At 33.2% G+C, this 15,734-nt stretch overlaps 2 protein-coding genes across 2 annotated transcripts; both read left to right on the top strand.

Annotated features, from left to right (window-relative positions):
- Positions 1–262: 262 nt before the first annotated feature.
- LOC133308329 (ABC transporter B family member 25) lies at positions 263–6,381 on the top strand. Its single transcript, XM_061508938.1, has 17 exons — positions 263–391; positions 747–815; positions 920–955; positions 1,042–1,116; positions 1,287–1,411; positions 1,539–1,638; positions 1,799–1,970; positions 2,078–2,196; positions 2,272–2,382; positions 2,477–2,621; positions 2,836–2,968; positions 4,161–4,236; positions 4,326–4,391; positions 4,582–4,689; positions 5,266–5,373; positions 5,461–5,658; positions 5,779–6,381. Exons 1-17 carry the CDS (start codon positions 341–343, stop codon positions 5,983–5,985), a joined length of 1,899 nt encoding a protein of 632 aa, XP_061364922.1. The 5' UTR covers positions 263–340; the 3' UTR covers positions 5,986–6,381.
- A 1,743-nt stretch (positions 6,382–8,124) lies between these two features.
- LOC133308357 (RHOMBOID-like protein 12, mitochondrial) lies at positions 8,125–14,892 on the top strand. Its single transcript, XM_061508979.1, has 8 exons — positions 8,125–8,522; positions 10,825–10,945; positions 11,413–11,532; positions 12,478–12,588; positions 12,993–13,019; positions 13,634–13,738; positions 13,839–13,880; positions 14,628–14,892. Exons 1-8 carry the CDS (start codon positions 8,125–8,127, stop codon positions 14,715–14,717), a joined length of 1,014 nt encoding a protein of 337 aa, XP_061364963.1. The 3' UTR covers positions 14,718–14,892.
- The last annotated feature ends 842 nt before the right edge of the window (positions 14,893–15,734 follow it).

The raw sequence follows: 15,734 nt of genomic DNA, 5'->3' as shown, positions 1-15,734 counted from the left end.
ATTTTATTAGTAACCAATCAGTTTTTTTTTTTCTTTATTTTCTCTGGACCATCAATAGTAATCATGATCAATAAACGAGAAATGGGTAAGCTGAATCGTTACCCGTCTATTTGGCTGATATTTGGACCCCATACACTTTTTTTTGGGAAATTTAATTGAAGTGAAGCCTTTTTGACCAATAACAATCACTCCAATATTATTTATCTACAGTTATTATTATTGTGTGAGGCATACATAATAATTTAGTGATATGAGGGTCAACGTATTATTGGTACTGGCACTATTATAATTTGGAGGGTGGGAGTGAGAGAGAGAGAGGCACTTGTTGTGGTTGAGGAGGATGAACGCACATGGAAGTGAAAGAGCACCTCTCTTAGAGGCTGAGCGTGGTGTAAGTCAATTTTTCACTCTAACCGTTTAATTTTTTTGATAGGTATTTAAACATGATTCTCTGCTTGTATTTCAGTTTTTTGATTCAGTACTTTAGGCTTTGTTCCTGAAACTTTGTTATGTACAGTTGAAAAACATAGCCGGAGTCTTGTGTAATGTTTCGGCTTTTGTTTTAACGGTTTCAAACTGGTTTTAAATTGTAATCTGAAACTATTACTTAGGTTCCAATTCTTGGTATGGTTATGCATTTTCTACAATAAGTAAGTGCAAAAGGATTTTGGACATGTTTCTGGAATTTCACTTATCCTTGTACTCCATTTTTATTTTATTTTTTATTTTTTTCTCAATCTATATAGGGAAGGGGAAAGAGAGATGATGCCTCAGCAGGTCAAGTCTCAGACCTTGAGCATGGTGATGCAGTGCCGGTAATTTTCATTCATACATCTTTTATATCTCTCTATAACATCTCAAAGCATAATATATTAGTAAGTACAGGTGCAATTGCTAACTTTATGAATGAAAATTTCAGGCGGCAAATGTGGGATTCTTTCGGGTGTTTTCACTTGTAAGTGGCTAGTTTTTTCTTTGGATTAATTGGTGACATATTTTTGTGATCATTAAAGTTGCTTCTGTTTTTTTAACTAATTGCAGGCAAAGCCTGAGGCTGGAAAGTTGGTGATTGGTACCGTGGCTCTGTTGGTTGCTGCCACAACAAGTATCTTAGTTGTATGCATAATTTACTCTCTCCCCCTCTTTCTCACACGCGCACAATTTATACAAGCACGCACGCACACATTGAAAATTATGTTAGCATGTAACTATATTATTTGCTGCCACATCGCCAGATGTAAAGTTAAAGCTGTTTTCTAATGAACATGGAAATGTTCCTGCTGCAGCAAAAATTTGGTGGGAATATAATCGACATTGTCTCAGGGGATCTGCGAACTCCTGAGGATAAAGACAAAGCTTTGAATGCTGTCAAGAGCACCATACTAGAAATCTCTCTTATTGTTGTTATTGGGTATGATCTTGCTTGATTATTCTCCAATTGATGATACATTTTTATTTGGTTGTAGTCATGATTTCTGATCTGTCACGTAAATTTTCTGGGATCCCAAGTGGTTCACTGAGTTTTCTCAATTTTACAGTTCAGTTTGCACAGCACTTCGAGCTTGGCTTTTTTCTTCTGCTAGTGAAAGGGTTGTTGCACGGCTGAGAAAGAATTTGTTCAGTCACCTTGTAAACCAGGTAAAACAATATTATCATATTGACTCTTGGATTGTTTTTCTTTGTTTGTGTTACTTTTTGTCACTTGAAGAGTAGAAATTTTCAATCTTCAAGCTTGTAATTACCCTTGGCTAGTTAGCTAACAATAAAAACTTGTTTATTATGGATGATGAGTTTTCAGGAGATAGCCTTCTTTGATGTTACTCGAACTGGGGAACTTTTAAGTAGGCTATCTGAAGATACACAGATCATAAAGAATGCTGCAACTACCAATCTTTCCGAGGCCCTGAGAAACTTATCAACTGCATTTATTGGTCTTAGCTTCATGTTTGCAACATCATGGAAGTTAACATGTCAGTAATTAAACATTGGAGTTTTATTTCATGAAATACACATACACACACGAGCACACATTTTATGTGTTTATCCTAACTTGTCTCTCTCTCTTGACAACATATAGTGTTGGCTTTGGCTGTTGTACCTGTTATTTCTGTTGCTGTTCGTAAATTTGGCCGTTTCCTGCGTGAACTTTCTCATAAAACTCAAGCAGCAGCTGCAGTAGCTTCTTCAATTGCTGAGGTATGTATCTCCCATTAAACAGATATCATAGGAGAAGATATTTAAACTGATATTAATTTTGTCTGTGTTGCTTAGGAATCCTTTGGTGCAATAAGAACAGTAAGATCTTTTGCCCAAGAATATTATGAAATAACACGCTACTCTGAGAAAGTCGATGAGACACTTAAGCTTGGACTTAAACAAGCTGTGAGTTAGTCATTTATATTTTGATCTATCTGCTTTTGTGTAAATTTATTTGTTTCCCTTTACAACATTTAATCTTATTTGCTTGGTCTTGCAGAAAGTTGTTGGACTCTTTTCTGGAGGCCTTAATGCAGCATCTACACTTTCAGTTATTGTAGTTGTTATATATGGAGCTAACTTGACAATCAAGGGTTCCATGTCCTCAGGCGATCTTACATCTTTCATTCTTTATAGTCTCTCGGGTAAGTTCCTCTTTCTATTTTACCTTTTTACATGTGAATGAAACCTGTATAATAATATTCACAATTGAAAATATATGATCCATGGATATTCCTTATTAGATGATTAGGATGTTACTTGTTTTGCTTTATTAATTTATTTCAGTGGTAAGCTGGATCTGTTGTATTTGATCTGCCAGTTTTGTGTTTATATTGACTCAATTACTCTGCCTTGTAGTGGGATCTTCTATATCTGGTCTGTCAGGGTTGTACACAGTAGTTATGAAAGCTGCAGGTGCTAGCAGAAGAGTATTTCAAATTATGGATCGTGTCTCATCCATGCCTGTGTCGGGAAATGAATGTCCTCTGGGGTCAGTTTTCTAGATTTAAAATATATTTATGCGTTCGTTTGATTTATTATAAAATAAGGGAAAACAAGGCACAGAAAAATTGTACCTTGTTTGATTGTTCAAATAGTATAAGTACTGAACAGAAAGTAATTCAAAGGACTGCACAAATTTCTACTTTTTTGTTACCCACTATACCAAGTTACAAAATCTTGTCCACAACATGAAAAGGGAAAAAGACCAATAATCCCTAACTTATCATTATCCCTGCTTTATTACGTGCAAAACAATGCATAACATAAAAGGTTATTATAATAAATTTTGCATTTTTCTGTCCATGATATCACAAAATTGTTAGTTTTGTGTATTGTTCATCAAACAACTAACACCACCAAAAAATTGCCCTGTGACCAAATCACCTTTGCTTGTACTGTTCTGATGTGTTTTTGTTTGATATATAAAAACCATTAATGTAGCCTCACCTAATAGCTTAAGTTTTTAAGCTGAATTGGTTCTTTACATGGTATCAAGTGGTCACGAGTTTGATCCTCACCGCCGCTCTATTTTCTCTTGTGGAATTTCTTAGCACAGGTAGATGGGCTTGTGCATTGTCCACCCTTCAAGCCCAGTGGGTTCTCGTGTGAAGGGGCGTGTTTGATATGTAAAAACCATTAATGTGGCCTCACCCAATAGCTCTAGTTTTTGGGTTGAATTGGTTTTTTACAGTTTTCCCTCAACATACTTCAAACTCAACCTTTAAGTGCTATTTTTAGAGAGTTTTTCTCCGTTTCTACTAGTTTAGTATTTTACCATCCTGGACCACACCTAGTCTAGGATGTGGATGAAGGGCTCTAGTGTTGGATTCTTGTACCAAAGACTTTCCAGTGTCCTAATTCTGCATTCAAATCCTGAATTGTCGATGAAAAAGTGATTAGTGGCTCATTATGAAATAGTCTTTGCAATATTTAGACACTTCTAGACAGGCCCCTGTTTCCTTAGTGTTACAGAGAAGTGAAACTTTATGATATAGAGGATGAAAACCTAACACAGGAATACTGAAAGTCAAAAGTAATAAGAATCTCTTCACTCTCTCCATTATATAGTGTGAATTTCAGAATCATTTCATAAATTAAATATACCCCTTTTTGGCTTAAATTTTTTTCTATATAAGTGATCTATTAAAATGAGAATTGACATTCAATGTCTATTACTGTAGCGATGGAGATGGGGAAGTGGAACTAGATGATGTATGGTTTTCCTATCCATCACGCCCTAATCATCCAGTGCTCAAGGTAGCAGTTTCCTTCTAATTTTCTGTTCTGGTTATACAAATTCAATTGTAAATTATTAAAAGAAAGTGTACTGCATTGTTCGTGTTTAGGGCATTTCGCTGAAGCTGCAGCCTGGCTCAAAGGTTGCTCTTGTTGGTCCAAGTGGTGGGGGAAAGGTATAGTCCATATTTTCTCTTATGATCATCTTCTCTTTATTTTCCCTTTCTTCCTGTGTTTATTTTTGCAGCTCATCGTTCAACAAGGTTCTTATTTAACATGCTTGGATTGAAGCATAAAAAGGTAGAGAGCACAGTGAAGTGAAAGGAAAAAACATCATGCGCATGAACTTGTTTCTTGTTTGTGCAGACTACAATTGCAAACTTAATTGAAAGATTTTATGACCCAACCAAGGGAAAGATTACGCTGAATGGGGTTCCTCTGGTAGAAATATCACACAAGCATTTACACAGAAAGGTATCTTGATCATATTCTTTTTGTGCTTAAAATTAATTACTAGAAAATTAATTTTTTGTTATTACTATTTACTACGGGGACTATGGATTAAGAAGTTGGCACTGCAGCAGCTTTTCCACTATAGGACACTACATATTTACAAAACATTTAAGCAGATTAGCATCACAAGTACATTTCGGTGCGTAGTAAACAGTAGATAAGACATTTATAAACTATTGACAACGATTAACCCAATTTATTGTAGTTGTAGTGTCATGTTTTTAGTTCTAGATACCTGTATATCTTGTAGTATTTTGAGTGTGTGATGGAATCCTGAAATAATCCTAACTCAAGGTGAAAAGCTATATATTAATTCACACCTTGTGCCTATTACATTTCATACTTGCCTGTCTAACTGTCATGCAATTAAGCATTATACTGGAGATGTAAAATTTGGTGTTTGAGAAATTAGTTTGGTGAGGGACAGGTTTAATATGATATGCCCGTGATAACAAGAGAAACTGAACTCTCCAAAATCTAATTTCTTTTGTTATTTTGATAACTCAAATTTAATGCAGTTTGGTCTTGTATTTGCAGATCAGTATAGTGAGTCAGGAGCCTACACTCTTCAACTGTTCCATAGAGGAGAACATAGCTTATGGATTCGATGGCAAAGTTAACCCTGATGATATAGAAAAAGCAGCTGTAATATTTAATGTCTTCTTTCACCAATGAGACACACCTCTCTCCCAACTCTCATTTGCTCATTATTGGTATGGATTTTGAATGCAGAAAATGGCCAATGCGCACGAATTTGTATCAAAATTCCCAGAAAAATACAAGACCTTTGTTGGAGAGCGCGGGGTGAGGCTTTCAGGAGGGCAGAAACAGAGAATAGCAATTGCTAGAGCCCTGCTTATGGACCCAAAAATTCTCCTTCTGGATGAAGCCACCAGTGCCTTAGATGCTGAAAGCGAATACCTAGTGCAAGTGAGTAAACAAATTATTCTGGAGTGTTTTTTTTTTTCCAGTTCCATGAACATATAAACTTTTTCTTATCTTTTGTTTGTTGCTCAATAAGCTACTAATAATGTGATGGGTATGTTGCAGGATGCCATGGATTCTATCATGAAGGGAAGGACAGTTCTAGTGATTGCTCATAGGTTATCAACTGTGAAAACTGCTGATACTGTTGCAGTTATTTCTGATGGCCAAGTAGTTGAAAGTGGTACACATGATGAACTTCTCAACAAGGATGGTGTGTATACTGCTTTAGTCAGGAGACAACTACAAACAACAACGAAAGCCGAAATCTAGTCTCTGTCTAGCAAATTATGAATAACTGTTACCACGTTGAGGAGAGGGGGCACATGATACTTTTGAGTTTGAGGAACAAGTTCCTTAGGAGGCCCTCACTATCACAGTTGAAAGTGTTACTATTTAGCAAGAAATTGTGGATAATGGTCGTTAACTACCCCTCCCCTCTAGTCTAAAGACCTCCTTGGATTAAGTATTCTGTTTTTCTCCACTTGAAATGAGTAACTACCAAGATTTTAAATCCTCACAAGAGATGCTTGAAATTTCAGGCTGTGTCTACAAGTACAAACAATTAGTGCTGTTCTCTTCACCACATTATCACGAGAATGTGGGATGTGATTTTAATTTTCTTTTAATCAAACCATATCCTTTTTTATGGCGAGTAATTTTCTTCACACATCAGGATTTAATGGCTAGTAATTTTTTAATCCAATATGTTATCTTTTTATTGAAATCCTTTGATGATAAGTTGTTATTTCCTACAACGACATAATAATTATATAACCCTTATAATAAAGCTTGCAACTTATAAAGCTTGTCAAAACAAAAATGTGATATAGCTGACAATATCTCATTTCACCTATATTGTTATTTTAAAGTCTACCAATCCCCCTTTTGATTCAATTTTCTTCTTAATTTTATTAAAAGAATCAACTTATTTTCAAATTTAATTTATATAAATGAGATACTATCATGTTTAATACGTGAATGAAACGGTTTATTGCGATAGGAAAGTTCATAAAAATAATTCAAAACAGAAATATTCATAAGATGTTACAGATTAAGCCAGTCTGATATATTTAAATACAAGTTTAAAATTTCAAGACCAAAACTCGGCCTCACTTGGCCCATTAACACCTTTAATAATAATATTAGATTAAAAATAAAAATGTACGCGCACTATCCCCAACTTTATTAAACTATAGAGTATTTATAATAAGGATTTTATAAATATTATGTTACACAAAAAATAGGATAGTCCCGCAAACACAACGAAAAAATGGGTTCACATAATTTTTTCTCATCACATTTTCTCTCTCCCTTTCGGTGTATACGTAGAAAAAGTTGTTATTTCCTAATGCGACATGATAATTATACAACCCTTATAATAAAGCTTGCAACTTAGAAACCTTGTCAAAACAAAAATGTGATATACCTGACAATATCTCATTTCACCTATATTATTATTTTAAAGTCTACCAACTCCATTTTTGATTCATTTCTCTTTTTAATTTTATTAAAGGAATCAACTTATGTTCAAATTTAATTTCAATAAATGAGATACTATCATGTTTAATATGTGAATGGAACCATTTAATGCTATAGGAAAGTTCATAAAAATAATTCAAAACAGAAATATTCATAACAAGTTACAGATTAGGCCAGTTTGATATTTTTAAACACAAACTTAACTTTTTAAGATCAAAACTCGGCCCGCTTGACCCATTAACACTCTTAATAATGACATTAGATTAAAAACAAAGATGTACGCACACTATCCCCAACTTTATTAATTTTTAGAGTATTTATAATAAAGGTTTTATAAATATTATGTTAAACGAAAATTAGAATAGTCCCGCAAACACAACAAAAAAAATGGATCCACGTATTTTTTTTTTCCTTCTCATCTCATTTTCTCTCTCCTCTTTGGTGTATATGTAGTAAAAGTTGTTATTTCCTAGTGCGACGTAATAATTATAATAAAGCTTGCAAATAAGAAAATTTGTCAAAATAAAAATGTGATATACCTGGCAATGTCTCATTTCACCTATATTATTATTTTAAAGTCTACCAACCCCCTTTTTGATTCAATTTTCTTGTTTCTTTTTAATTTTATTAAAGGAATCAACTTATTTTCAAATTTAATTTCAATAAATGAGATACTATCATATTTAATACATGAATGAAACGGTTTAGCACGATAGGAAAGTTCATAAAAATAATTCAAAACAGAAAATATTTCATAAGATTCTTATGAATTACTTTCCCAAAAATTTTATAACCCAAATCAAAAAATGGCCATGAGTTCATGACAAAAAATACACCAAACAGCAAAATAAATTTAAACAAATCTTTTACCTATCTCCTTGTTCCCTGTGAGGCTGACCCCAAAAAAAATAAAATAAAATAAAAAAAAAGATGCAGAGCTTTCTTCGCAAACTAGTCACACACCATCATCATCGTCACCAACCCAATCTTTCTCAACGTATCTTCAACACTCATTCTCACATCCCCTTATCCTCTATCCCCAAACTAGAGTTAGGGCATTACAACATTTCTCCCTCTTTTCTCACTCACCCACTTCGTCGTCATTTTCAGTCATGGCCCTCCCATCACAACCTTTCGACCAAAATTCGCGGGTTTCTCTCCCAACCAATGATCGTGCAGCAGCAGTTCGCGTTGAACTCGCGCAATGCTCTCCAGAGGATCTCCGCCAGAAGCCTTCTAGATTGCAGGCCCAGCCTTCCCATAGTTCATTTTTCTCGCCTGAGCTTCATTTTCTACCAAAATTATGATTTTTACCGGCGGCGTGGTTGGTAATGTTCCGTCAGATTATAAATGAAATGAACATCATAACTGGTTCATGTTTTTTGTTTTAGGTTGAGGTTAACAATTCTCATTTTCACCCTGACTGAGGTTTAATCAGGGTTTATGAGATTTTTGCTTCTGTTTTTTTTTTTTGTTTTTTTTTTTTTTGTTTGTTTTGTGTGTGTGTGAGAGAGAGAACTAGAGTACATATTACATGTCTGATTTTACTTCGTTATTCAATGGTCATTTGGGTCGTCGTACCAAAAATATGTAATTTTTTTAGCTTTGATTTGACCAATTTCTATACTGATGATTCTATGCATTGCTTCTTGTGATCGTACGTAAAGCTTTCGTGGCTTTATTAGGAATTTCCTCCAATAATGGGGCTTGCACGAGCCTTCATTTATTGGTGACAGTCTGATAGAAGACACTTTAAAGTTCAAGTGGAGCCATTTAGTTTTAACCATGTTTTGTAATTGCGTTTGGAAGTGTCATAGATTAAGAATCAGATTCTTTAGGAACCCCCTCCCACTTACTCCCCATGTGCGTGGTTTCAAATCTCCCCCTTGGGTGAACCTTTGACTAGTAATCCCTCTTGGGGTCATCAGTCCAAGTCATGACACTAGCGCCCTAACTGAGTTTTGGAGTAACCTATCCTTGCTACTGTTTTTCTTGCCAAAAGTAAAATTTTGAGGGTTTGAAATCAGTTTCACTGTTAGAGAATAATATAAACCATTAAAAAGACCCTCACCCAACATCTTAAGGTTTTGGGTTGATATGGTTCTTTACATGGTATCAAAGCTTCAGTGATCACAAGGTCACGATTTCGATTTTCACCGCCCCTCCACTTTCTAGTGGAATTAAAATAAGCACAAGGTAAACCAAAAATCAGGCCTATATAATACTCATGCTTCAAGCTCAAAGGGCTCTTGCGTGAGGGGGTGTTAGAGAATAATATAAACCATTAAAAAGGTTCTCACCCAACACCTTAAGGTTTTGGGTTGAAGTGTTTCTTTACATTCACTCCTCATTGTGAAATTACTGCAGGAGCATTAATGAAGTAGCAACTAGCAATAACTATTTTGAGTTATCCTCGTTATAATTAATGATATCATATTTAAGAAAATGTTGCTAAAAGAGAGAGAAAGCTTTTTATAGTTTTGACACCTATACCAAAAAGTGTTCAATCACTAATAAGTAATAACCTTTTTTTTGACAACTTGTTAGAGAGAACTTACCGTTTCTTATAAATGTGAGCAACTAACATGTAGACTTTTGTTTGATATTCTTTCCAGTTATCTTCCCCCTCCACAAAAGGAAATAGTTTTTTTTCCCCGTAAATCACCTTGATAATGTGAGTGAATGAGTGATATCACATTATCATTTTAAGATTATGCTACATGTCTCACTTTCTTGGTTTTTAAATTCTTATGGTTACTCTCACTGCTTCTAGGATTAGGGTTGCAATGCATTACTTGTTTGCAGTTGCACAGGCTTATACTATTCTGGTTTGTTTTCCACGTCGAAATTTGAATTTCTATATATGTTAGCCTAACAGTACTGAAACATTACATGGTTATGCATTCTTGGAAATCTCAGTTCATCTCACCATTACAGAAGAACTTTTCTAAACTAGTTGTTGCCTATTCAGACGAGATAATTCACTCTTTAAATCCTGTAAATTGAAAAATCAATTTTTCAAACTTTATTTTTTTTATCAATATTAAAAGTGTTTGTAACTACTTGCTATTTATGGAAGAATTAAGCATACAATGTGCAGCATGAAGGCCAATACCTTCTGAGTGTCAAATTTGACAATTTCAAGTCTCGTCACTTAATTCTTGTGCTTATTAGTATTTACATGTGCTTTATTATACTAAAGTTAAAATGTTTTATGCATTGTAGCTCGTCCTTCCTATTCTTCTATTTCTTGCATCTCTACCGTGAAATCTTGATTGTTTACATTTTATTGCTATTTTCAAGTTTCAACCCTTTTTATATGATGTGCAACTTTTCGTTACTGGACTTGTAATATATTGCAGTCTTCTTGCATCTTCATTGTGCCTGTAAATCAAATTGGAAATGGTAGATAATTATGCACAAAATTATTGTTGTTTCTCTGGTGAAATGTTTATGCTTTATGCTGGTGAAACTCTGAATTTTCTTCTCACTCTTCTTCAATCAGGGCATATAAATAAAAAAATTACCTCTAGTAATGCTATGTACAAAAGCCATGATTTTTAGTAAACATATTTAGATGGTTTACATATAATATGGTCATGTCAATAATATTTTTTCTCCTGTTTGCAGGAGATCATGGTTCCAGAGGCTAACACCTTCTGACATGGTTTCGGGCTTGATTGTAGCTAACATTGCTGTTTATATATTATGGAAGATAGCAGATGAAGAGTTTATGATAAAAAACTTTACTGTGAGTTTCTTTATTTATAAATTTGATCAACTTGATGATGCCGCTTGTAATTGTAGATATTATTTACTTGACCTTTGCTTTTTATGGCACTCCCACCTGTGTTGTCGGTGTATTAAAAGTTTCGTCGGAAATTCTTCATAACGAGATAGTGTTATAGTCGTGTGATGTATAACTATGGACTTTTCATTCCAGTTTCTTATTTTTGTTGAGGATAGAGAGAGAAAATACAAGGTTTTTGAGGCTTCAAATAATTCGTAATAGCCATAATATCTAATTTTCAAGTTGAAGTTTATTTGTTGGAGATACTGTGAAACACATTGTATAGATTTCATCAAACTTACAGTGATGATGGTCTGGCACTTTACCAATTGTTGAAAGATGGAGTTGGGAAATGGGTTGTCTCAATGTTATTGTCTGTTTGGATTTAACTTATCAAGACTGCTAATCCAATTTTTTTCTGTGAACAGGTCTCTTTCGACAATTTTAAGAGTGGACGTTTGCATACTTTGATTACCAGTTCTTTCAGTCACATAGATTTCCCGCATCTATTTTTCAACATGCTTGGGCTCTACTTCTTTGGAATGAATGTGCGGTGGCCCGTTCTTGAATTGTATTTTTGGTCATTATTTCTCTCGTCTCTTTTTTCATTATCTTCTCCTTTTCTTTTTTATATATGTATCAACTAATATATTGTTTGGGTTGGTGTGTAGACAATAGACATTAACCTAAAGCAAAGAATAATTTGTCACATTTTTATGAAATTGAGTCAGATATTGAATTCTCGGAAAGGAAATAGTTTTGAGAAGAAACATATCATATATTGAAGTTCTTAGGCTTTGCTAGATTATTAGGCTTGTGCATTCGTGTGACACTTCCAGATTTTCGGTCTCTTGAAATTTGTTTATGTCACTTATAAATAAATACCTTGAATATAATAAATATAAATCTTTTAATCTTATATCTACTATATATCGTGTTGTATTATGCCATTTCATTTGTTCTTTTCGGTTTTCAGTTATATTACTGGATATGCCTTAAGTTTCATATTTGTCTTTTTATAGTTTTATAGTCTTATGTACCCATTGTGATTAGTAAATTAGGACTCATTCAGTTTATAGTTTCTTGCTATCTATGTGTTTAGGTTGAAATTTAGGAACTGCAGTCAGCAGTGTTTCCTTTTCTAAAAGATTGTAGGGAAAGGCAAAAGGAAAAGGAGGAAAAACCCAACACTTTGGAAATTGAATTTGTAGTTTAATGAGTCCCTTAAAAAACTTGTGGGACTGATTTCTGTTGGTTTCCTAAAATATTTTTTGTTTATGTAATGCCTTTTTCGTCCCCCTTTCCTTTTTGTCACACCCAGTAAATGTGGATTTAATTATTTGTTATTAACATATAGCTTGGCTTGCTAAGAATTTTAGCTTAAGTCAGATACCATCACTTAATAGATAAATTTCCTTCTTTCAAGCTTCTTTTCTTTAACGAATATTTGTTCCATTACTCTTTTAACTTTTTTTCCATTGGGCTATGGGCAGATTGGAAGAAATTTTGGACCTGAATTTCTGCTGAAGCTGTATCTTGCTGGGGCAGTGGGTGGTTCTGTTTTTTACTTTGTGCATCAAGCCTATGAGGCACAAACATCAAAGGTCCCTGTCAAGCCTAACTTAGCAACTAGAAAATTTAGTAATTAATATGCTAATTATTCAATCACAACCTATTCATATATGAATTTCTAGATTTTACTTTCATTTTGATATACCTGTAACTTGAATCTTTAAAAGCTAAATTTTTTCTTAAGAAATGTTGAGTACATATGATTCAAAAGTAACATCCATAATTGAGCATTTTGAAAGGAAGACTGAGAAAGAGAAAAAAAAAGGGATTGTTTTAACATAGTATACAAATGGTAATAAACATATTTTGTGCCTAAGGTGACTAGTGATAAATTTCTTTAACATATAAGCAAAAGTAAATACTTATTCTCGTCTTGGTTTGAACTTAAACATTTTTCAGTGAGCTTTAACGTTTCTCTGCATTTTGTTTGCAACAGGGCTGGAGATTCATGAACCCGTTGATGGTAAGCTTTTAGTAACTATTCTATAATTAACTCCTATTCTTCAGGGAATATAGACCGTGTTTTGTGATAACGGATGTTCTTGGTGGGACTAGTCAACTACGTTTTTGATGTGCAATGCGTTTTCAAGGAATTATATCTACTTTTAATCTTTTTTGATTTCCTTGAAGATCTTTCTATCCAGAAATTAAATGAAAGAGGATGTTACTACATAAATGTAATAAATATATCATGGGTACTTAGCATGGCATGATAGAATGTTCCTTTCTGGTGTAAGATTCAATGTAGTTGATGATTTCATTCCATTTTGGGTTCCAAACTTTGTTTCTAGTACCTTTGTAGCACACACCGTTATGTAGATATTTGTCATCGCCTGTCATTATTAATCAAGTATATGCTGACCATTAGACTATTAAGTTCTCCTAGTTGCGGGAAATGTCTATTTTCTTCAATTTTTTCTTGAAAAGTTAAAATTGTTTCTATCGAATTATAGTTAGATTATCTAGTTATTTTTTGCTTAGGCATTGAAAATTACTATTTGCTTGTATTGTATCACTAGTGACATTGCTTAAAGTCACTGTCTGATATTAATTTAACTAAAACTTGCTAATGATTAGGGGGCAAGTGGAGCTTTGAATGCAGTTATGCTGCTTGACATATTCCTCTTTCCAAAAGCAACCCTTTACTTGGAATTTTTTTTACCTATTCCTGCAATCTTGTTTGTAAGCTCTTCTCAACCTAGTGCTGGTTCAAAACTATGACTTTTATAACGTGGATACTCACATATCCTTTTCTTTTGTCTTATAAATTATTGTAATTAAGGGCATCTTCTTGATTTGGAAAGATATGCTGAGGATGAAAACGGTATGGTGGACTTTCTCAAGCTTCTTATTTTGTGTTTACTAATTTTCATAGCATTATCCATCTTGAGTAGCTTAGTTTTAGAGAAATGATCAAATGCCATAGTCCTAAGTTCTAACTACTGGTTCAATGGCATCAAAATAATTTCTACAAAATGTTATCAAATTTATGCCATCCAGTAGGTCTGTCCTATGTTATGCAATTTCTGTATAAACCACTACTTTTTTGTTACCATATTGATGCCTTAGACCTCTTCAGTGAAACCGCCACCTTTCCTCCTCAAACTTTAGTTAACGCCTTAGTCGTCTGCAGAGATTAATCCTCTTTTCTATGCATGGCTGGATAGGAAAAAAAGGAATGAAGATATAATATATATATATATATATATATATATATATGGAAATGATCTGTTTATAAACTTTTTTTACAAATTACACTAAGTATGACCGGTCATACACTCTTGATTAAGGTATGACCGGTCATATCTTAGTGTAGTTTGTAAGAGTTTGTAAACAAAAAGTTTATAAATATAATCTTCCCCACACACACACACATATATATATATATATATATATATATATATATATATATATAATCACTTCGATACATTGTAATGTTTGTCATCACCTTTGTGTCTAGCGAATTAATTGAGGCCTGCCTATCCTAAAGATACTATCTTTTGAACTCCACTTCTCCCTGTTCATTCCAAGGAGGAATTATTAAAAATATTTAATGGTTTTCAAATTGTAGGGAGACACTAGAATATCAGGATCTGCACATTTAGGGGGTGCGGCAGTTGCAGCCATAGCTTGGGCACGAGTTCGGAAAGGAAGATTCTAAATCCTTTTTCATACCTCTGCAAAACGGAATTTTTATTTGCTTATTACTATTGAATGAGTCGTTGATGTTATCTATTGTTGTGAAGTTATTGGGTTAAATTTGAATTGCTAACAGTACTAGGCTGCTTTACAAGCACATATTAGTTACAAAAATTTAGTGTTTGTTTTTTAGGTTTTTTTTTTTTAAAAAGATATTTTATTTGGGGGAAATGTTTGTTCTTTTAAAGGGTGATTATTTTATTTAAAATTTAAAAACAAATCTTACATTTTTCTTTTTATGATTTTCATTGTGTATCTTTTTTTCTAATTTAAAATGACAGAATTTTTTTCGAAAGAAATATTAACCATTTATCATCTAACAATGAAACATGATAACCCCTTTAACATCTAAAAAAGTAATTTGTTAACACCGTATTATATTCTACAGAAGGATAATAATGGATCGATGGATGTTCATATATTGAATACAACTAAATAATCGCATTATATGGGGGGAGGGTAAGAAAGAAAAAGTATTATTTTTTTATGCTTGTTAATTAATTATTAATTATTAAATAAAATCAACGATTGACATGTTGAGTAATATTTTTTATTCTTATGTTAGAGTTAAATTTATTTAATCAATTTAATTTGACTGAATCACAGCTTTCTAACAGGAAATCTTCTTTCAGTTACTTAAAAATCACATTTCTATACATTATTAATAGGATCAAAGGTAATTTTTTTTTTTTTTTTTTTTTTTTGATAACAAAGGTAATTTTTTTAAGCTACCTATAAATGAAAAAGATCTAGTCAAAACAAACATTGAAATGTTAAGCACATATTTTAAAAAGCGAAGTTATAGGTTATAAAATTCTCAAAGACCCAAAGAGTTGTGTTCTCGCTATGTAAAACAGTTTAGGGTGTTCATTCGACGAATAGTCAAAACAAATATTGAAATGTTAAGCACATATATTTCAAAAATAAATAGGACGTGTTTGGTAAGAGGTTTATTTTAGGATAACTAAAAAAGTTGAGA

This window comes from Gastrolobium bilobum, unplaced genomic scaffold, assembly GCF_033153095.1.
Source record: "Gastrolobium bilobum isolate Gb01-03AN ecotype WA unplaced genomic scaffold, APGP_CSIRO_Gbil_v1 utg10772, whole genome shotgun sequence".
Lineage (NCBI taxonomy): Eukaryota > Viridiplantae > Streptophyta > Magnoliopsida > Fabales > Fabaceae > Gastrolobium > Gastrolobium bilobum.
Note: the sequence above shows the minus strand (reverse complement) of the source record. Positions and strands in the feature narration are given on the sequence as shown.

Excerpts from the sequence above, each read along its gene's own strand:
- LOC133308329 (XM_061508938.1), top strand. The coding sequence starts at position 341 with ATGAACGCACATGGAAGTGAAAGAGCACCTCTCTTAGAGGCTGAGCGT. Across the intron at positions 1,117-1,286 it reads CCACAACAAGTATCTTAGTT|CAAAAATTTGGTGGGAATAT; the intron begins GTATGCATAATT and ends TTCCTGCTGCAG. Across the intron at positions 4,237-4,325 it reads CTAATCATCCAGTGCTCAAG|GGCATTTCGCTGAAGCTGCA; the intron begins GTAGCAGTTTCC and ends GTTCGTGTTTAG.
- LOC133308357 (XM_061508979.1), top strand. The coding sequence starts at position 8,125 with ATGCAGAGCTTTCTTCGCAAACTAGTCACACACCATCATCATCGTCAC. Across the intron at positions 8,523-10,824 it reads TTTTACCGGCGGCGTGGTTG|GAGATCATGGTTCCAGAGGC; the intron begins GTAATGTTCCGT and ends TCCTGTTTGCAG. Across the intron at positions 13,881-14,627 it reads ATATGCTGAGGATGAAAACG|GGAGACACTAGAATATCAGG; the intron begins GTATGGTGGACT and ends TTCAAATTGTAG.